The sequence below is a fragment of the Asterias amurensis genome, chromosome 11 (assembly GCF_032118995.1).
Source record: "Asterias amurensis chromosome 11, ASM3211899v1".
In the NCBI taxonomy this organism is placed as follows: Eukaryota; Metazoa; Echinodermata; class Asteroidea; order Forcipulatida; family Asteriidae; genus Asterias; species Asterias amurensis.
This window is the reverse complement of record NC_092658.1, coordinates 13,351,694-13,375,352: the sequence shown is the minus strand read 5'-3', so window position 1 is coordinate 13,375,352 and position 23,659 is coordinate 13,351,694. Positions and strand designations below refer to the sequence as shown.

The following is a 23,659-nucleotide window of genomic DNA, read 5'->3' as shown; positions in this document are numbered from 1 at the left end:
TGTACAATTCTACACGTTGTTTAACCATTAGCAATTTGTTGTACAGCAGATAAATGGATGACTTGACCATCTTGGGATGTCAATGTCATCTTTGAAGAAAGTCTGGGAAATACATGAACATTGTGTAATGTGTTTGCATTGATGCATCTTCATCCAAATTTTGTGTACACATGTATGTACAGTTATACTGTTTGAGAGTGTACTCCGTGTTCAAAGACTTCTTTGCCAATACTCTGTGTGTATGCGTTAGCCACTGAACAAGGTGCATTTTGTTCTAATTATCAAAAAAAGTTCCTCTCTTTTGGTTATCGAGAACACATCAAACTGTAGAACAGAAATTCTAAACGACAAGGTTGACTCCTTTGTGTTTAAATTAATGACTTGTGCTTCCATGCAATATTATTGTCTAGGTACACATGGTGTACTTACATGATGGTGTTCCGTGAGAAAGATTCGACATTCGTACATACATTATGTAAAAATTTTACATACATGATGTACATTAAAGTACAAAAATGATGTACAACATACGTAATGCCTACATGCAGTACATGAGTTATGTACACGTGTACGTACAGCGAACGTGTACTGTCCATCATGGTGCACAATAGGAAACAGTCTGAACTGAGATTGAAATAAATGTTAATAATGATTGCTTGAGATTATCATGCATTTCTTCGCATAATGTGATGCCAGACACCTGATCATGCTCACCACGGCTCGTTCACATTCACACCTACAAGACATGTCAAACATGGTATTGTCTCCACTCATAAAAAGAATCTCATGGGGGGTGTGTATTGGATCATTTACAGTACCCAGCGAGAGGTGTTTGCTTTGACTCAGGTTTACGTGTGGGGGGGGGGGAGGGGGGACTTAACATTATGGTGTACTCTGGTCTGCATTAGTGATGTTGCTGAAGGCAATCTGGGATTGTGTGGAGAAACAAAGTTAATGTTTTTCTCAGAACACATCTTGCATTATACAGTTTAATAAAATGTTGATAATATTTCGTTGCGCTTGAGCGTATTGCACAGTAAATTGCACAGTAAATTTGTACATTTTTAACATCTTACACTTTAGTGTGGAACAGGTTCTGTAAATTCATCAAGTGCAATACACTATGACACTTACGTACATGTAAGCAAGGAACTCCGCACTTACATAATTCATTGTTTAGCTGGGAATATTTGCTTTTTAGTGCATACCAGTTCATACTCCACATTAGGCCCTTTTAGCTAGCGCAGAAAGTCAGTGCTTGCACCGTAAGCGAAGAAGGGTGATCACAAACAAATAATTTGACGGTAAGCAGAGCAATCAAATTGGGCCCAGGTCCCTCTGTGTTGCAGCTCTCTCAATACACAACTCTACTCTAACCCCCTCTTTTTTCTTCCCACTAGTCCCCACCCATCCATTTCAACATATTGACTTGTTATATCAATGAACGGATTGAGTCATCTCATGCTCGCATACCTCCATGGCTGGGGGGAAAATTATGCATAATGTCATGTGTGCCGGCCAAAATATATAATGATAATATACATATCTGCCATAATGAATTCGTTCTCATACCGGTTGATTGCTGTGTAGTGTGTACAGAGGCTACTTGAAGGCCAGGTTTAGGCCTCCAACTGTTGTCCCTAAATTCTTGATTGTTTTTCCTGACTGCAAAGGTCTTGAGCAAGAGTCGACAATGTATTGGATTGGTTTTAATGATATCCAGATTCTTGTATTTTGGATTTTATTTTCATGCTAAATATTGTGAGCTGCACCTTGTTAGTACATGTGGCTCCTGTATCCCTGCCAAAATTAAATTAAAAGACTGATTAATTTTTAAGATATTTAAATAAGGGATGCCACAGAAAATAGTAATTGATAAAAAAAAATTAAAAATGCTAGCTCATTCAATAAAGTGCTGGCATCTTAATCAAGAGGTCAATGGTTCAAACCCTGTTCTAGTAAAACAAAAATTCAACCCCAAATCATGAAGAAGAAAAAGTCACTATGTACATGGGATGCCAAATAAATCTATTTAAAAAAAATTAAGTAGTGCTTGATAGCTCAGTTTGAAGAGTGTGGCACATTAATCAGGAGTGAGTTGGTTCAAATGCTGTTCTTGTAAAACAAACATTTTTCAACCCCAAATCATGAAAAGTAAAAGGCACTTTAAATACAGAAAAACTGATTAAAGTATTGTAAAAGAAAATGCATTAAAAGAAAAAACAAAATTACTATATTCTACAAGGTACACTTCAAGAATCAATGGATAATCTCAAAATAAAATACTGTAATAATTTCATTGGCAAACATAATTAAGCTGAGGTTATGCAATTTGATATTAGACCAATTGATTTTCAATTCCAAGGCATACATTGAGGCAAGGATGGTTCAAAACTTACATTTCCATGCTTGAGGCACCATGGTTGTTCTGGTTGGGTCACACTGCCTTAATGCACACATGTGCACCTTGAAGACCACACCCAAGTTCTTAAGATTTGCCCCAGTGGCTGCACATGGAATACCATTGGGCATTGCCTGTAGCATGCACAAACAATACTTGTTTTTTGCTAACTGGTAACCAAATCTGTTTGATTGGTAGTTAGCAGTTACTGGCACAACCAACCAGTTACATGTATACCAGTTTAGAAAAACATTCTTATTTCTCAAACTACTCTAACTGGTTTCCACACAGAATGTTGCCTCTCTCACTCTACTGTGTCCAATTCAATAGAGCTGCTTAAAAACGAAAAAAAAGTAGCTAAGCACAACAAAAGTATGCTTACCAAAATACAGATACCATTCAAAATACCATGTCACATATACAATTTGTGACTGGTATCCTGCTCATTTTTGCTTAGCAGACAATTGTTAAGCAGAATAAAGCAGGCTTATCTTACTCTATGAAATTGGGCCCTTGTATTCATTCATTCAACTTCGCTAAATATTCTGCTAATTCCTCTACTTGTGCATTCCTACTAGTTAGCTGAAAAGAAAAGAACACACAAAAACTACATCCAAAGGTTTTGGTTGAAGTTAAAAGAACACAGAGAAACTGCAGCTGAATGTTTTTGTTGAAAATAAAAGGACACATAGAAACTGTTAAGCTGATGATTTAGGCTGCAATTCTGTCAATACTGTGCCTCAGTAATTCTACATTATAAGAAACAGTCTTTGAACATTCTAACTCTGTAGTATAAGACCAAAATAAGTGCAGGGATACAACAAAAGACGGGCCCCAACAAAAGAGACATACCTCAAGGAATTGTATTTGAAAGCATTGGTCTGGTCATGGAGTTCGAACCTCAATGGTGTGGTTATTTTGCTGCACCTGAAGTAGATCAAAACATGCAAATTGTTAGACACTTCCATTAAGTTAGGGAGGTAAGCTAAGCAAAGGAATGAGACACTGTTTTCAATTGTTAGAAAATAAACAAGAGGGTCATTTTCTTTTCAAGTGCCTTTTTGTTGTTGTATTTGAAAAAGACAATGATTAGTTATTTTTATGAAAAAATAATTTGGATATCAAGTTGTAAACCACAAGGAAAACTGGTTGTTGGGTAATTTTGAAATAATTTAGGGTTGATTATGAAAAAATATTTTAATTGATTGTGTGTAATCTAGCTCACTAATTATACCGATTTTCCTTTTCATTGGAACTTTCTTTTATGAAATATTTTTAAAAGGTCTGGTGCTTTGTTTTTGAAAAAGCAAGGGCAACTATATTTCTATTGGAACATTTAAAGGGACACCAAAGCAATGACCAGAGGCATTAAGGCAATTGTCACAGTTGCCCCTCAGTGTAAAGTATCTGGTCTGCTTTAAAAACAAGCAAATAAAATAAATACATTTGGAAATCTTCAAAACTACATATTAATGTAGCTATGCAGCTTTGCCACAATTGAAACAAGCAAAGAATGTGCACATAATCCTTGACAGTTACAAAACTATTTTTTGTTTCCTTTGTGAAACAGTATCATTCATTTTTTATAGTTCAATCAAGCATGATATTCTTCCTACTTAAGTCTGATTTGTTTGCCCTTGGAAAAATTTTATAAATTGTGATTAATTCGCCTGGAATATCCATTAAAGCCTACACCTGTAAGTCAGCCCTTGTACTGAGAATTGCCTGTTCAATTATTTTTTCAGTGTAGTAGGATGGTGTCTTTTATTAAAAAGGACAACAAAAATAAATTATTTCCCTAAAACTGCAAAATGGACAGGTCCATTAGTTATATTTTGTCAAATGTACTGACAAACTTCATTTGTAAAAATATTTATTAAAAAGTAAAGTTTTCACAGGCTATATCTCCACCTTCCTTTGTTTGGCCGTATTATACTATTTTGAAACATATTCAACTTTCCCCTTTGCTGTCGGCTTTTTAAGTAACGGCAACAAAAACCCACCATGACCTTCGTGACCCTTATTCAGTAAGTCATACACTGGCTGCCTCAACCCACACTTTACTGACCTGTGTTTGTCTGATAGAAGGGCAGGCAGTATGTAGTGTGACTCACCTAAGTCTGGCTTCATTGTTAGATGCTTTAATACTGACGGCCTCACCCAAAATCTACCTGCAACATGCATTTAAAAAACAAATTTGAAAGCTTAGTTATCTGTATACATGTAGGTACTCTGTACATAGTATTCAAATTTCAAGGTAGAATTTGTACTCCGTACAGCTTACAGGGCAAGGATATGTTAGAATTAAAGCTAACATTTATTATGGAAAGGTTTATAAATCCAACAAATAATTTAATTCAACATTGAAACTCCACACAAAAGGCAATTTGTATTATGTAGTACTGGAGTGTTATCATGGCAAAACTCATACAGTTTGTAAGCAAAAACAACTTGCTAAGCACAAACAAATCTTGCTTATCAAAACAAGCTTACCCCAGCCAGAATAATTAATTACCATGCTGCGACTGCTACCCCACTAGTTTCTTGCTTAGCAAAGAAATTTGTTTGTGCTTAATTTGTTTCTGCTTCGTAACAAATCTACAGTTAAATGTAGATTCATAAAATAATCTACACTTTCAACACTAGAGTGACGTCACAGAAATAGTTTAAGGTTAGCATATTTTTATTCTGCTTAGCATAATTTTGTTCTGCTTAGCATAATTTTGTTCTGCTTACATGTAGCTGAAGCAGCTCTATGAAAAGGATGGAATACATAGGGCTCTGGTATTCGATTAAAAATAACAATGGTATCTCTCTCTAATATTTACCAATCTGTACAATGTACACAATGCATTGTATTTGATTATATCTCTGATTGTTTACATTATATTTTATAACATGTCATTCTAGTGAACCATGGCCACCCCCAATCCATCATCCACAAAGTTGTCACATAATTCCTGAACGCCTTGCGCTCTGACAAATTTCCTATGGTATTTGCTCTGACAAATATTCTATGGTATTTGTCAAACTTTATTGTCTCCATATCGTCAATTTGTTTACCAATAACGAAGGGTCAGTGATCTCGTAATGATGGTAGGAGTGGGTAGCGCTAGCCACACAATTGTTACATCAACGGGATGACCTCAATGTGGCCTTTGGCAGTTCACTGGAGTGCATTGTACAGTGTTACCAAGGGGACAGGTCTGAACAAAACCCCCACATCACCCATTAGTACCATGCCGCCGACATCGTACATTAGCATACACTGTGCCGAAACAGGTATGGCCATCAGCCTATCTTTGGTGTGACAGAGTATTTTTTGCTTCATGCACAATTCTGATTCTTTTAAAAACCAAAGCTTAGCAACGGTTATTTACATTTAGTTATTTGTTCTTTGCGTTTTATGACTGACGTTTGACGACATAATCCTGAATTATTTTTGTGTGTGTATTGAACAACCAACCAAGAAGAACATTCTCGCAATTTTTATTAATTTACATATATAGCCTTAGCACTAAAAGCAGCTAAGCACTAAATATTTGTTGCTTACTAGAATGCATTTACCAGCCATAATACCATGTCACATGGACAATTTGTGACTGGTATTCTGATCATTTCTGCTTAGCAGAAAATTGTTAAGTAAAGTTTTCTGCTTTAAAGGCAGATCTATGAAATTGGGCACTGGTCAACATTTAACGAACTGCTTTTAAAAAAACACAAAAAGTTATTTAGCACAACCATAATTGGGTTACCATCAGCCAAAATATAATACCACATGTACCATTTGTGACAGTTTCTCCTGTTTATTTTCACTTTGTATAAGACCATTTATGTAAGCCCAATTTCATGATTCAACACAAAAGGTAAGTTAAACACACTGGAATGCTTCGTGGAAGAAGGTTACCAGCCAAAATAACATGTCACATGCACAATCTTCGACTGCTTATTGTTGCTTTGCATAAACTGGTAAGCAAAATTGTCTGCTTAAGCAGTTTTAAGCAGGAATCCTTAGCAGGACTTTAGGTTTGAGTGACCTCTCACAAAAATTGACAATATAGGATTTGAGGCATTGCATGGTGGGGTATCAATATGTATTTGGTTTGCGGTAACACCATGTGTGTATCTACTTGCCAGGTAGAGTTGTTCTTAGGGAACTGTCTTGCTTTATTCTACTGCAAAGAACTGTCCTGCTTTATAACTTTTACCAGGGCGGATGGTATAGAAATTAGACTGGACTACTACTTTAGCTTATAGGATCGTAATAACTGTACTGCCGCGGAGTCAGTTCAGAATTGGTCTCAACGTTTCGACTAGCTTGCTCTAGTCATCGTCAGAAAAATTGACAACCTAGTCGACATTTAAGAGGACATTTTGCTTGACGTTCCCTTGACTCAAGAACCAAGTTTTTACCAGCTTGTCACTGGTAAAAATGAGATTGGATGTTATATTAAAATGTTATTTGTTGTGGTTAACCATGTTGTTGGCAAGGGTGAACAAATTCACTGTGTCAAGCCTGTCCACAAAGGTTTGGGGTTCAGTGAGGTGACCAGGTTGTTATATAGCCAAGCAGGGGTATTGTGTCCTCTGAACAGTTAGTAGCTGGATTAAGATCTTAATCTTGCCATTTGCTATTACTGTAGTTTCATGGTCTGTTAGGATAAATTTGGCCTTCGAAATCACACCTTGGGCTTAAAGGCAGTGGACACTATTGGTAATTACTCAAAATAATTATTAGCATAAAACCTCACTTTGTCACGAGTAATGGGGAGAGGTTGATAGTATAAAACATTGTGATAAACGGCTCCCTCTGAAGTGAGTTAGTTTTCGAGAAAGAAGTAATTTTCCACGAATTTGAAGTCGAGACCTTAGATTTAGAATTTGAGGTCACGAAATCAAGCCTCTGAAAGCACACAACTTCGTGTGACCAGGTTGTTTTTTCTTTCATTCTTATCTCACAACTTCGACAACCAATTGAGCTCAAAATTTCACAGGTTTATTATTTTATGCATATGTTGAGATACACCAAGTGAAAAGACTGGTCTTTGACAGTTACCAATAGTGTCCACTGTCTTTATTTAAGCTCTGGCTAAGGCTACATGCTTTTTTGGAACCTTTGAACTTAAAGTAATAGTTTTAAAATTAGCAGACAGGACCTAAGCCAGAGCCTGAGCCATGGTTTCAAATGTGTTTTGAACTGTAAAAAAAACCTAATCAAAGTCCTAGCTTTTACTCTAGGGCCCAATTTAATAGGGCTGCTTAAGCACAAATCAAAAAGTAGCTAAGCTCAACAGATTTATGCTTAGCAGAATAAGGTTACCAGCCAAGCTACCATGTACCATGTAAATTTTTGACTGGTATCCTGCTAATTTCTGCCAAGTAGAAAATTGTTAAGCATGTTTTTGTGTTTTAAAAAAAGCTGCTCTATGAAATAGAGCAAAAAAGCAACTCACACATTTTCTCTTCCAATCTACCAAGGCCCCCATCATGCCTATGTACCACATTTGTCCCATTTGGGGCACCTTGCCAAGTTAGTCTGAGTCAACAGCAAGAAAATAATTCCACCTTGGATCCAATTCAAAAAAAGTTGGTTAAAAATAGTAAGTAGGGGGGATTTCTAAAGGTCATTTTCACCTTGTGTCTGTCTGCAAATGTGATGGTTTTATTGTGCGGAAAAGAATCGCAAGCTTTGTTTTGTGATTTCCTGGCACAATTTAGTATGTTTGAGACTCAAACATCAGAGGTAGCCCACCTTGTCTGCTGATTTGGGGAATTTGTAGATTGTAGGTGTACAGGTCTTCAAGGAACTTTGTTCTTGAAGGGGCTTGAAGGTTCTTGAATTTTCCTCTGGTGCATAATGTATATTAAGGGGCTCGCTATGAGGAAAATGTAAATTTGTCTTGGAACCTTGCAAAGGGCAACACGGCAAAAGCACAGGGCACCAGGGCAGTTGCTTTAGGTGGTGTGGGTTATTTCCATGCCTCGGTATGTGCAAGTATTTATACTCAATGGTTAGAGGTTGTATCCATTTGCACGACATAGTTATGAAGCGTGCAGACGGTTGTAATTTGACTCTGAAAATAGAACATGAGTTGGTGTCATTTACAATGTACAAAGGGTCCGACATGGTTGAGTATGGTACCAAATTAGTCTTCTGTACACAAGTGTGCAAGTAAAAGTCAGTAAGTTGTACACTTGAACAGTACCCTTAGATAACACGTTTGTTTGTACCTTGCCAATTTTTGTAGGTATTGAACAGGGCTGACTCTGTGTAATATTTGCTGCAGAGTGGGACTTGAACCTGAAACCTCCTAATCACTGTACTGGCGCTCTACCAACTAAGCTACATTGTATCTATATCCCTATGTTGGCTGTTCGCTTTTGTCAATATCTTTTTTCGAAGCCATTTTATTTTTAAATTACCTTTTTCTCTGAAATTACTATCTTCATTAAAGGAACACGTTGCCTTGGATCGGGCCGAGTTGGTCTTTGACAAGCGTTTGTAACTGTTTTTTATAAAATGCATATGAGTAGAAAGATGTTGTAAAAGTAGAATACAATGATCCACACAAACATGCCTCGAAATTGCACGGTTTTCCTTTTACCTCGTCGACTAACACGGTCGGCCATTTATGGGAGTCAAATTTTTGACTCCCATAAATGGCCGACTGTGTTAGTTCGCGCAGTAAAAGGAAAACCACGCAATTTCAAGGCAAACTTGTGTGGATAATTGTATTCTACTTTTAAAACATCTTTCCAACCATATGCATTTTATAAAAAACTGTAACAAACGCTCAGTTATAGACCAACTCGTCCGATCCAAGGCAACGTGTTCCTTTAAATGTCATTTCCGACAATGGTAATAAATCAACAGCTCTCCAGTACTCTTAACCTATGGTTTACAGTAATTACCAAAAGTATAAACCTGCCCTTAATAGTAAACACATTCTTTACATTTTCCCTTTTAGTAAGAAAGTAGCTGATTCATTGTGACTTAGATGGACTCTATCTGTCTAATACTTGTTCTTCGTGCTGGATTTGAATCAACTCCAAGTGAGTTGGGCCCAACCCTGATCCTAAAGCCTCTTGCCAAGGAGGGCCCCAGATATAGCCCTCTGACTATACCCCCATGCCACTGGGACTGGGGTGCTACAGGAATAACTCTGGGGCACTTGTTGATATCCACACTGTGACTCATAATGAAGTGCAAGGGTCCAAACATTACCCCCCCCCCCCCTGATATAGAAACCGCAGCTGCCTAATCATGCCTGAGTCACACAATCATGCATCAAGTCAAATTTGCACTGATTTGGGGTTTTCGTTATTGGCGTTTGATTGGATGATTATCCAGAAATTATGAGCATGTCTGTGATTTTGAATCAGAATTTTTCCTGATTTTAATTTTTTTTTTTCTTCCACTGATGTTGTGTTTTCCTCTAAATTTCTAGAAAGGTTTGACTGATGTTCAAAACGTGGTGATGTGCAGGCGCGCCTGATACTTAATGGAGGCAACAAAGGTCATTGCCTTTAGTGCCTTTGAAATGCTCTTTAGAAATTTACAACTTCTTTGAAGGGTACCTTTTACCAAGGAGACATTGCCTTGGTGCCCTTTTCCGTTTCAAAAACAAAGCATACATGCCTGGATGTGTAGAGATTATTGTAACACCCCAGAAGTGTTTAGTTGCCATTCTACTCTAAGTGGAGACCACTGAGTGGAGACCACTGCATTGTTCATGGTGTCAGGCCTGGAACTACACAGAGACCATCGAGGTAATGACTTTTGGTGCCCTTGTCTCGGCCTTGGTGCCCCTTCAATAGTTCCCCATAGACTTTAATATTCTAATGGAAGTGCCATTTGACAAAGCTTTCAGTTCAAAATGGTTCAGAGAGGGGATCAAAATAATGTCCATGTACATATACTTGTAACATGTTTGTGTTTATGTACGTAACTCGTCTACAATGTACGTACATAATTCATGTTCATATATAATTCACATACAAATTCATGTATGTACAATGTACATAATTCATGTATGTACATTTCTACATGTAGGCCTACATGTAGATTTCTGAGTTGGAGTTACATGTAGTTTGCTGCTACAATATACACATAGCACACACAATTCAATAAGTAGAAGCAGAATATATAGGCCTACATGTACGTGCACATTACATTAGGAATGATAATTTCCAGCAGCCACTACTACCGTACTTGTACATCTTGAGATCCACAGGACTTTGATCAAGGCCCTACATGTAGCACTGCACACATTGTACATTGTACACAGTATACAGCTGTGAGTTTATTATAATCGCACAATCCTCGTCTCACCGGCTCTTCTATGCCCTTACATACATCTAGATTACTACTGGAGATATTCACCATTATATTGCGCAGATCGTGCAATGCATGCACTATAGCTGCACTGCAGAGTCGTGTGTAGTCGGACGTACGTGTATGCCTACCACCTTGCTATTTAATTAAAAAACACTGGATCATCATCTCTGCAAAAAGTGCTCGACTGCAAGGGGTCGTAAAAGTAGGCACATATTTTAGATTAACAAACTTAACAAATCAGAAAATTTACTCACATCTTTAGTAGTCACACATTTTCCAAAAGTTGTCTTCAGAAGCTGGAATATATGAAAAATATATTTTGTTTTAATTTGCCTGAACAAAGATACTGAAAAAAATAGGCATACCACCAATATAGAGCTAAATGTAGTAGCTTTGTTGGTAGAGCACAAGCACGTTAGTTTAGAGGTTGCAGGTTCAAGTCCTGCTCTGGGTCAATTTGCCTACTCAATCAGTTTCCTTTGTGGGTTATTACTTGATGGCTGTAATTTTTGTAAATTGTCACCCACTATTTTCAAACTTGTATTGAAAGAAAGATACCCTCTTGCAGGCCTGTGTGCTTCATTTTTGAAAGGGCAAGGGCACCCACCAAGGCATTTTCTTCTTGGTATAAGGCACCCTATGAGGAAATTGTAAATTTCTACTTGAGCATTTCAAGGGCACCAAGGCAATGATTTAAAAGCTCCATGAAATTGGGCCCTGGTCCTGTTGCCTAGTCACTGAAGAAATGAAGGGCAAACCATGAGTCGTTTACACACTCACTATGCCTGTCCATTTACAGTGCGTATGGCAGTGTACATCTACACGTACACTGTACATGTTGTACTCTTCTCTGAATCCCGTAATTAATTGTCTTTGATGCCAGTCCAAGGCCAGTAGGGAGTACAGCCAGGGCAATTTGCATCGCTGTGGGGACGGCGTCGCAGGTTTTGTGCGTGCGTGTATGTGTGAGGTATTCATACCAAAGCTACTGGCCCATCACTGTACAGCGTGGATTTGCATTCATTTGTAATGTGCCCCGTGGATCTGTTGGATGGTTATCCGTGATTTACACGGCTTCATATGCCTGGGGGCTTGCATTGTAGTTAAGCTTATTAGTGCTCAGATCATCAGGAGGAAAGATTTTGGTTTATAATCAAACATATTCAGGAAGGAATAACGGTGGAAAGATTTATAATTCTGGAAGCTCCTATTGTGTATCTTGATTACTTCCAATGGAAAAGCTTGGTGATTATCAAATTCATATACCAATACCAATCCTTGGACATACACGATCTCCACCTAAAATACTATCCCAGAATAATAATCAGTACTGATAATACACATGTAGGTAAATTTAAAAGAAATGCAAAAAATAGTTAATGGCCTGACGTTTCGACCCTAGCAGAGTCTTTCTCGAAGGCTAAATTTAAAAGAAGATAATTATTAAGCTCTGGGGCCATTTTCATAGCGCTGTAATAGTAAGCAAATTTTTCATGCTAACTATAGCAGGAAAAATTTTCTTAAGCGTTAGCGTATTACACAGGTTAGCAGGAAAATTAAACGGCCAGCTTGCACATTCGCCATGGGTTTGCATTGTTATGACGTTCATTTAGTACAGTAAGCACCGGGACCAAACGATAAACAAATTAATATTCACAAACAAGACTTGTCACGGTAAATTTTCTGTCAATACTGAAGGGAAAAAAAGATAAAAAATTATGAAAAATGTTGTTAGCTGTGACAAAAGCAGGTTGGATGCTTCACAGAGGCAACAAAGGTTATTGCCTATGTGCCCCCTCGTCATTGCCTCCATGCACTTGAAATGCATCAGTAGAAATTTACAATTTCCTCATTAGGGTGCCCTATACCAAGGAGAAAATGCCTTAGTGCCCTTTCCCTTTCAAAATGAAGCGGTACCTCTCCGGGGGAAGTTGTAAATTGCTATCGGAACATTCAAGGGGCACCAGGGCAATGACAAGGGGCACTTGAGGCAACCTCCATTGCCTTCATGAAGTATCAGGGCCGATTCCCCTTTAAGTAATGTAGATGAAGACCTAAGACTCTCTACACAGATAAGATATGAAGTGTGTGTGTGGTGGAAACGACTAATGAAGTTGCCGCTTAGCTGTAATATCATGTGACTAATCTCGTTAGGCACGGGGAATATGAGAGATGCGGTTGTAACTTGATGGGGGATGTAGTACCAGGGATAGTACCAGGGATTGGTGTACTGTTAGTCATTGGCATGGCGGGGAAAAGCTAGCAAAGAATTCCAATGATGTTTGCAAAATAGTAAAGGGGTTGTTCACCAATGGTTCAGGCCTTAATGTTCAGTCTTGAAGGCACAGCAATTTTTCTCTTGTAAGGGGCACTTCTATGCAGGACATTTAAGTTTAAGGGCACTATAGCTAAAGCACAGGGCACCACGGCAATTGCTGTACTCAAAGTCTCTCAAAGTCTCATCAGATTTAGTTGTCCTATTTTAGTGAAAACAATGGAAACTGGGGTATGTTTTGTCTGCATTTCACATTCGGTGACAATCAGAAAAAGCAATATAATATATTGTATAATAACAACCTCAATAATAGTTTAGTGAATAAACCTTTTCAATGTTAAACTACAGATGTCATCTTGAACTGTGTATATCTCAGCTCAACAAACACCCTTCCATAACATGGTAATTTAACCTACATAACCAATCATCAACGACATAAATGTCCTATTTACTCTCGTTAATTGAGGCCGGAATCATAGAAAAAATATCAAATTCCAATTACTCTCCTCTTTCTTTGACACGGCATCACATTGTCAACGAAATGCCAACGCTCAAATCCTCCAGAGCCAAGTTTCAGTTCCGCTCGTGTTCTAAAAAGATATTTCAATGGCCTATTTAGGGAGTTCTCATTCCATTTCAGATTGACAATACCCATGAGTTATAAAAGCAGAAAGGTTCTTTTTAAAAACCTATTAATAAAACCTGGTTCAAGATTTGTCCCAAGCAAGATATTTTATTACAATTTTTTTTTAATATTGTTCGGGACCCTGGGAAAACTGTTCTGTTGTTGCAAGCATGTGTAGCAAATGTTTTGTAAATGAACATAAAAGCACCTCTTTTCTTACAAAGCAAAGGCCAAATTATTAATGATGTTCTTATCATTCAGCGGAACAAGTTGCTTCTCATGAAATAAATTCCCCAGTAAACAGTGTTAGTGAAAATAAAAATAAATTAGAAAAAAATAAATTAGTGGAGATACAAAAAAATTCACCAGTCTGCCAGTAAACAATGTAAGTGGTTAACTAAATTCTGGGCAGCAAAAAGATTCTCTACTGAAAACCTATCAATCAGGTTGGGTTGTTATTTTGAGAAAGGAAAATGTGAGTGATCTTGGAGAAAAATCTGTTTGTGGTGTTTTAAGACAAAGTCAGGCCTGATGCTTCATTTTTGAAAGGGTAAGGGCACCACTGCGAGGAAATTGTAAATACACTTGATTCTTGTTATAACAAAAGGATGCAGACTGGCCAAATAACCTCTTTTTAACAGGAAACTGTTACGAGGACAGCAAAACAAACAAACACAAAGCAGAAACAAGATTCGGGACCTGTAATCTTTATAAGCAGAACCTCTTTATAACAGTGATCTTTAAAGTGAGGGGTGAATGTTTTGAAGCATTTCAAGGGGCACCAATTCAATGACCAAGGGCAACAGAGGTAATTGCCTTTGTGAAATACTGGGCCTGTTTTCATCCAGGTGTATGTCAGTTTTATAAATCAAACCAAACAATGATGCCTTTAACATGTTCTAAACTTAAAGATTCTACCAAACTACCCGTGAAGTTTGTAAATATAATCATCTAATTCCTTTGCATTTCTTGTGTTTTATTTTATTTAGTTGGTATCCCTTCCATCAAATGGTGCGGTGCAGAGGGGGACTACAACGTAATGGTTATGGAGCTCCTAGGCCCCAGTCTAGAAGACCTCTTCAATTTCTGCTCGCGGCAATTCGGCTTAAAGACAGTGCTACTATTAGCTGATCAATTGGTAAGTACGGCAAGCTGAGTGAAACAATTTGGTTTGCAGGGTCAGTGTTCCCCTTTAACAGTGGTCGGCTGGCGAAATGGTAGTTACAACACCCAAGGACCAGTCAGAACTCTGACTGACTAGTCCGATTGGCTAGTTGAATGCTTGCCACTGTTACTTTTTGGTTGTTATGTTACTTTAGGAGCCAATTGCTTTTTTTGTCGGTACATTATCTAACAGGGGTTAGTGAAGAGTGTTATCGATACGGCACACTGCCCATGGTAGCGAAGCTGAACCAAATTAGTCTAGTTTTGAAGGTGTAAACAGACCTTTGATCAATAGTCCTGTTTCATATCAAATGGGAACATGACAATTTAACAGTGTTTTATAAGAAGAACAGCCCACTGGTTGTGACTTAACTCATCCATTTGGAGGCAGTACCAAACCCAGTGGTGTGGTAACAGTTGACAGTAAAGAGAAAGTGACCAACACTAAAATCAGAATTCAGGCACCACTCACTATCAGGACTACAGGGTAGAAGAGTTTATAGCTGAAGAAAACAATACATGTACAAGAGCACAGGCACCTACAGCAATTGTGGTAGTGCCTTGTGGTTTTGCTGTGGTGCCCTTTGCAAAGTAGTACCAAGGGAAAATTGCTGTGCCTCTTCTAAAGCAAGTTCAAGGCCCGCCAGGAATCCATACAATCATCGTGCCATCCAAGAATCATTTTAAATCCAGAAAATCTCTGGTTAACTGTCTCACGGTTTTTGTAAAAACTAAAGTCTTCCACAGAATGAACGTCACACATGGTGTGTACAGACCCAACGTCTGAGGAGGCTCTTGCGCTGCCCCCCCCCAGCAATCTGCAGCCATCTGCGTCGCCTCAAAGCAGAGAAACAAAGCCAGCAAACCCTAACGCCATTCCACTCGCGACACACCCGACTACCTCCTCCTCAATCCATCGCTCGAAAGAGTTCCAGTTCCCAAAAGAATTCCCAGAATACTCCAATTTCTCTTCTTCCTGATTACTTCCATCAAATTATAAAATGAAGAATACTATATATTTTTTTTTTTTAACAGACAAGAATTGTCAACTGAAGACATATTCTTTCGACAAGAAGAAATGATGTGTGTAATGATGCTTTAGTTTACCCTGAGGAATGGTACAAATATAGTATAATACACATTGATACATTTAATTATAGCAGTTTGAGGTCATTGGGTGACTGTAGATTCCCTAACCTCATGAAATCCATATTATTTGGTTTTACCCTTACACAGATGTGTGTAAAGCACTATATACTCAAGTCCTGTGAAAACAAAAAACACTAGGGTGGGATTTGAACCTGTGTCCTTTGGCATTCAAGAGCAGTGTCTTACCACTAGACCACCGAGGTTTGCCTGGTAGCTAGAGGCACTTTGAATTATAAATTTTAGCAGGCATCAGCCCAATGAACAGGGCTCAAATTATGGGGAATATCTACAAGACTTGAGGGCCCATTGCTAAAAGTACTGGTGTCGTGGACCAGTGTTAATTTCGAGCCCTCGTTTTGATATGCAGCAAGAACAAAAACTATTAATTGCTATGATTTACTCTTTACAGATCAGCCGTGTTGAATATGTACATAACAAGAACTTTATCCATCGGGACATCAAGCCAGACAACTTCCTCATGGGTCTGGGCAAGAAGGGCAACCTGGTCTACATCATTGACTTTGGCCTGGCCAAGAAGTACAGAGACATCCACACACATCAACACATACCCTACAGGGAGAATAAGAACCTGACTGGAACAGCAAGATACGCCAGTATTAATACACATTTAGGCATAGGTGAGTCCTGCTGTTAGGATTGAGATCTTCCTGGGACATGTCAGTGAAACTTCATGGAGGCATCGAAGGCGATTGCCTACATGCCCCCTGTTCATTGCCTTGGTGCCCTTGAAATGATCCAGTAGAAATTTACAATTTCCTCATAGGGTGCCCTTTAACAAGGAGAAAATGCTTTGGTGCCCTCATGAAAACAAAGCATACATTCCTGTGTCAGTGTATTAGATGGGGCAAGTTGAATCTAAGGGACCTCAGCAAACAGCTACACACTTTGTCACTTACATAATGAACAAGCTCCTCACTCATGCCTGGGCCCATTTTCTGTGGTTGCGATCACCACTCTCCGCTTCAGGACAAGTGCCAATATTCTATACCAGCTGGTTAAGCAAGGAATGAATACCTTGTAACATTGACTACTTAAACGCAACAGCAAAAAATTCCCTGCTTACCTAATGTTTGAAATCCTGGCTGGATTGGCAGCATATTGCGCCATAGCACCTTGTAAACCATTACATGTTGCTTAAGGATTAGGTCTTATATCTAAAAAAAATTTGCCCCACTCCTTGCAGTAATAATACCTGGCGCTTTGTATCCTTTGGCAAAAGGCGCGTTATAAATACGGTTATTATTATTATTATTACAGTTTTGTCCTTCGATGGACGTTAAGTCGTACGTATATTGTGTTGCACATAAATTAACCCAGTTACACTTATCGTAAAGACAAGGGTTTTCCTGCAATATTTCTAAGAGTAGCTGCTGAATGCAATGCAGCACCTTGCAATGATTTACATAAATCAGTCTCATAATTAAAAAACTTCAAAACCTAAAAAAAAAATCTTTCAGCACCTTATCATTACTAAGACTCAAATAATAATAATAATGATACTTTTATTGATTGAAACTGTGGTACATAAACCTCTATTGCCCCGTAGTTGACACGATCTCCCATGAAGCGTGATACATTAGTCATATTGTCAACTCCTCCACTATACTGTGCAGTCATACTCAAAATGTTTATCAGCAACGGGCATAATTCTTCACTCTTAAATATCAAACTACATCTCAGAGATGATTGATTGGCTTGGACTATTTCAAACATTCAAAGATCACGGAGAGATCGTGGGTTGTATAAGACTTCATGGGGTTTTCAAACTTAAAACACTAAATTGTGCTAGCCCAGGTTGAATATAATATTGGTTGTTATGTGCATGAAGATGTTTAAAAAAAAAACTTCCTTTTGTACACACCTTCAAAGCTTACAAGTTTGTTTATTATACATGTAATCAGGCCTCAAATAACCCATGGCACCCACAAGGTGTCCTGCAGTCGGTTTCACAAAGAGTTAGGACTCGTCTATCTTGAGTTAGGAAGAGTAATTATTCTTTAAGGTCTGCATGCTACAGTGCAGGGTTGGGACTCGTCTTAAGTCCTAAGATTAGTCTTAAGTTTTAGGAAGAGTTTTGTGAAAACGGCGGCTGTACTTTGCTGTGGTGCCCTTTGCAAAGTTCATAACAAATTTTCCTAATTGAAATGCCCCTTACCAGAGTAAAATTACTGTGCCCCTTCAAAAGCGAATTCAAGGCCTGTACAATATTGATAGTATTTAAAGGGTCTATGTAACTTTTGTAGGACAAAAAACACAATGTCAACAGATTTACACTAAACTTACACAGTTGGAAGATAACGATAGTAGAAAGCTTCCCTGAAAATATTGCGTGCTGAGGTGCTGTAGTTTTGGGGAAATGAGTAAAACAATGTCATGAAAATAATGTTCGTCTCATGAGACGAAAATTATTTTAATCATTTACAAACATTTTCATGACATTGTTTTACTCATTTCTCAAAAACTACAGCACCTTGGTAAGTAATATTTGAAGAGAAGCTTTCCACTATCATTATCTTCAAACCCTGTAAGTTTAATGTAAATCTATGGACATTTTGAAAAGGTACCCAAATGCTACATATATGTTGACATCGGAAACAATTGAGAATTTTATTTCTGGATACAACCTTTACTATGGCGTTTGGGTGCATGGAAGTTGGTAAAATCTTGCAGCCGTTTGCGGCCGCTATTTTGGTACAAGCCACTTGTGGCTACTGGCGTCTCTGAAAGGGTCTTATCTTCTGTGTGGTGGTTTACTGTCTCTTGGTGAAGCCAAGACTTCATGTCAGCTTAAGGTCAGCGCAGACTCCTGCATTATTACTTGTTGCATTAACTCATTTGTAGTCGAGTGCTTATCCCTGCCACTGAAATGCCAGTGTATATCAAGTGTTCCTGTCCTAAATGACCTGCCTATCTTGACCAATGTAGTCTGAATATCAATTTAGATTGTTCTCATACATAATGTGTACATACGCGTATTATGTACAGTACTTGTTACTATTTCATACAAAGTAGTGTTTGGTGTTCATTTTGTACCAAGGTTTCAGCCAGGATTTGGTTAAAGGTGTCCAAATTTGCTTGAAATTTCAAAACTGGGTGTCCATATTGTAAGTTTACAATACATGCAACTGTGAACTAGGTTTACAAATTTAAAACAGGGTAGTCCAACACTATGTTTCATATATATGTACATACCTTTAAATGAAAGAAAATTATTGCAGATTGCCTCCGGCATTGTCCAGATCTGATTGGTCACTTTGTCTGTGTGACCTCCCGTTCATTCATGCTGTTTGACCTCGCTGGGGCTACTGGCTTGAAATGGTAGTAATCTGATCTAGGATCTGGTAGTATAAAAAAAACCACCATGTTATGATACTGTATAAGCACTTGGACCATACAGTACATATTGCATAGTGTTCATGGTGTTAGCCAGAGGGGTGTCTGTGTGCCTTTTGGACCCTGTTTCAGGCCTTGAAATAACGCACAGCACCCATAGCAATTGCACCAACAGCAATTGCTGTGGGTGCCCCTGTGCCTTTGCTGTGGGTGCCCCTGTGCCTTTCCTGTGGTGCCCTTTGCAAAGATCCATGAAAAAAATTGACATTTTCATAGAAGTGCCCCTTAAAAGACGAAAATTGCTGTGCCCTTTCAAGAGCGAAGTTCAAGGCCTGCCGTTCTAAATTTGAAAACCCTGCTTTATCTGTTATCTTCATTGTATTGTAAGTGAACATTTTAGACAAGATTTTCAAATGGCAGTGCCCTTTGCAAATGAAAACATCCTTGTCCTTTTCAAAGATTAAATACCAGGCCATTAGTGTTAATTAAATGGAGGTTCAAGGCTCTGTTGATAGAGCACTCTAATTAGTCAAAATTCTAGAACAAAACTCTTTCTCTAATTAGTTTTTATCTGAGTTTTTCCCCCTAAGATTAATGAGCAATCAAAAGGAAATGTATTTGTTTGGTAATCAGTCTTTAATTTAATTGCAATTAAAATTTTGGTTAGAAGCGTACAGCTGCTTGAGATAGTATTATTAAGCATTTTGAGAAACATTTCTCTTTGAAGTAATGTGGATTTTGGAAAAGATTTATGTTTGTATGCCCAAAAATTTGAATCTGAGAAGCATTTTAAGTTGCAGTAACGCTTCTCATATTAGGGATTATTCTTCCTGCATAGACATATTCGCTTTGGATTTTTGACGAAACCTCAAAAAAGGCATCTGAAAATACACAATTTTGTGCAAAAAGGGTGTTTTTTCTATCATTATTCTTCTGCAACTTGACCAGTTTAATCCAAATTTTCACAGATTTAATATTTTATGCATGTTGGGATACACCAAGTGAGAATGCTGGTCTTTGACAATTACCAAAAGTGTCCAGTGCCTTTAATGAGCAAGAGATGAGGGTATAATAAACAATGTAGATCAGTCGTTCATTTATGGTGCTATTGTAGTAGGCACGATGCTTTGCAACCATCCCTCTTCGTGTACAACTTTGTCGTGATCGAGATGGCTCTAGTCACAGCTGTTACTAAGTGAGAGTGTCCACCCTTTGGCTAATGAATTCATTCGCTGTCATTCCCTCTGATTGCACAACATGTGCACAGATTAAGATGGTACATGCTGCAGCTTAAATTTGATTGTGTTTTGTTGTTTTTTTGGGGGGGAGTGTTGGGACTTTAGCGTAAATTGAAACATTTTAAGATTAACTATAAATATAAATATGAATAGTAATATGAAATATTTTAGTGTCCATGATTAGACCTACCCAACCGTAGTAATATTAAGTAGGCTTGATGCTGCATTCATGAAAGGGCAAGGGATTTTTCTTACATTTAAAGGGCACCGAAAGTGTAGTAAATATCAAATTCAATGTTTTCTTTCATTGAGCTGTGTATAAATCATGCCCACTTGACAATCCAGGCTATGTGGCTCTTTCTAATATGTGACAGGCCTTGCGATTTGCCCTTAAAGGGGCACAGCAATTTCCCTCTGATAAGGGGCACTTCTATGAGGGAAATGTAAATTTGAAAAAGCACAGGGAACCACGGTAAATGCTGTGGGTTATTTCAAGGCTTGGGCTCAACTTCATAAAGCTCTTCTAAAAGCAGAAAGTACTGCTTGACAAATTCTTTTGCTCAGCAAAAATTGATTTAGGCACAAGTCGCAAAAAATGCAAACTTTGTGTAATTTGGGCTGGTAACCGGATTCTGCTAAGCAACACTTTTCTGTGCTTGTCAAGTTTATGTGCTTACAGGCTTTATGAAATTGGGCCCTGATGTGATGTCACAGGTCACACGGTCTGTAAAGCTGCCTGGTTTTTTTATACTTTTTTTCTCTAAATATATACAGGTTCTAAATGTTGACTTGTTTTTACCTTTGACATTCCAGAACAAAGCCGGCGAGATGATTTAGAATCGCTGGGCTACATGTTGATGTACTTCAACCTGGGCAGTCTACCATGGCAGGGCTTGAAGGCGGCCACTAAGAGACAAAAGTACGAAAAGATCAGTGAGAAGAAGATGTCCACAGCCATTGAGACACTCTGCGCTAGCTTTCCATGTGAGTCCAGTAAATACTAGATGGGTCTAATAGTGTATTTAAAAATAATAGTCGTTTAAGTGTGGAACAGTTTTATGTACTACATCTGGGCCCCAATTCAATGGCTCTGCTAACCTCCGAGTTCTGCGCTGACGATCACCATTCTCAGCTTACACGGCAAGTGCCAAATTTCTGCGCTAGCTGTGTAAGCATAGAATTCCTAGCAACGTGAAGTACGCAAGAACAGAAGCCAGAAACCTGTGAAATACATTTGGCATAAGCACGGAATTCCCTGCTTCCATAAGCGTGGATTCTTTGTGAACAATTGAAACAATTGTGTCACTCACAACTATTCACGACAACATAACTTACTTACGAAATACAATCAGTGACATCCTTAAATCTTTAAAAATGAAAAATTAGTCGCGACTAGTGTGACTAGTCAAGTAGTAAATTTCACTGGCCCCAGGCTTCATGTATATTATTTTAATTAACTGAAATAATCATTGAAAAAAACTGTATTTCTGTCTCCTAATAGCGGAATTTGCCACGTACCTGAATTACACAAGATCGCTACGATTCGACGAGAAACCCGACTACTCCTTTCTTCGACAGCTTTTCCGCAATCTCTTCCACAGGCAAGGCTTCACCTATGACTATATCTTCGACTGGAATCTTCTGAAAATAGTGAGTAACGTGCACAAATGTTGAAGCAGATGGGTTTACTAGTTGAAGGCACTTGACACTAGCGGTAATTACTCAAAATAATTGTTGGCATAAAAACTTACTTGTAACAAGCAAGGGAAAGCTGTGGATAGTATAAAAACATTGTGAGAAACGGCTCCCTCTGAAGTAACGCAGTTTTTTAAAAAAAGAAGTAATTTTCCACTAAAATGTTTGAATTTGATTTCAAGACCTCAGGATGAGATTTTGAGGTCAGGAAATCAAGCATCTGAAAGCAAACAACTTTTTTTCTTCCATTATTATCTTGCAACTTCGATGGCCAACTGAGTTCAAATTGTCACAGGTTTTTTATTTTTTTGCATATGTTGAGATACACAAAGTGAGAAGACTGGTCTTTGACAATTACCAAGGTGTCCAGTGCCTATAAGGGGCATTTAATCTTTCATTTCATTCATTTATTCAATGTGGTTTTGAAGTCAAGGATTCTCTGTAAAACCCCCATGGCAAGAACACAAGGAAGGTAGTTTCAGTTTTAGATGTTAGAGCAAAAATCTAGGGGAAACCCACACCATCAGGTAGGGACTGAAAACCCAATCCACATTGTGCCCCTGGTGGGATTCGAAGCAGGGTCCCAGGGGTGGAAGGCAAGGAATGATACCGCTACACCAACCAGCCAGAAACACTGTCAACTTTTAAGGAAGCACAAGTTAAGAATTAGTTAGCAGTCTGACTTTCTCATGGTGAGTCATACAGTTAATGTGACAATTAAATTAAAAAAAAATACATCAAAGGGTAGGACTTGTCAGAGTGTCTGGCATTATTACTACTTGTATCACTAAGTACGTTACTGCCTTTGGATAATCAAGGTAAAGAATGAATAAAGGCCTATTGAAAAAGGTCTACACCATCAACAATTGAAAAATCAATGAGCAGAAGTTCAACTCTGCATTGAGTTTGTTAAGAAATAACGCCACTACTGTACCTTTGCTCAAATTTCTCTCCGCTGAACTCCCTCATTGTTTGTAAACAGAGCACAGGCAAACCTCACGATGAGGAACGCGACAGGCGAGGGGACGACCGGGACAGACAAGGTGTGCTTCATCACCCGCGTAGCTCTACCACAAGAGCAGTAGCCACGACGGCAGCCACCAGCCGGATCAAAGCCACTGAAGGGCCACCTCAAGGGCTTGGAGCAGGTGGTAAGTACATAGTTAGGGTCTGATTCCATGTGGTCTTTAGAGAGTTGAGTTCAAGAAGCCAAGTGCCTTTTCAAAACCCTCGGCTTGAGCTCCTGCTCCATTGACTCCAAGTACATGTACCATACAACACCTGACACCAGGGCCCAGCTTCATCAAGCCTGTAAGCACAACAATTTGCTTAGCATGAAATTTCTTACTTGATAAAAACAGGATTACCAACCAAATTTCCACTTGTTGCATCTTGCTTGATTACTAGGATCTGCTGTTGT

At 38.4% G+C, this 23,659-nt stretch overlaps 1 protein-coding gene across 2 annotated transcripts in view; it reads left to right on the top strand.

The window, feature by feature from the left end:
- LOC139943948 (casein kinase I-like) overlaps positions 1-23,659 on the top strand; it is a 39,871-nt gene that overhangs the window by 6,807 nt on the left and 9,405 nt on the right. For both annotated transcript variants that reach the window (XM_071940855.1, XM_071940856.1), the window contains exons 4-8: positions 14,629-14,777; positions 16,362-16,590; positions 21,358-21,528; positions 22,046-22,194; positions 23,222-23,390. In XM_071940855.1, coding sequence (XP_071796956.1) covers positions 14,629-14,777; positions 16,362-16,590; positions 21,358-21,528; positions 22,046-22,194; positions 23,222-23,390 — 867 coding nt within the window. The remainder of the gene's footprint in view (positions 1-14,628; positions 14,778-16,361; positions 16,591-21,357; positions 21,529-22,045; positions 22,195-23,221; positions 23,391-23,659) is intronic.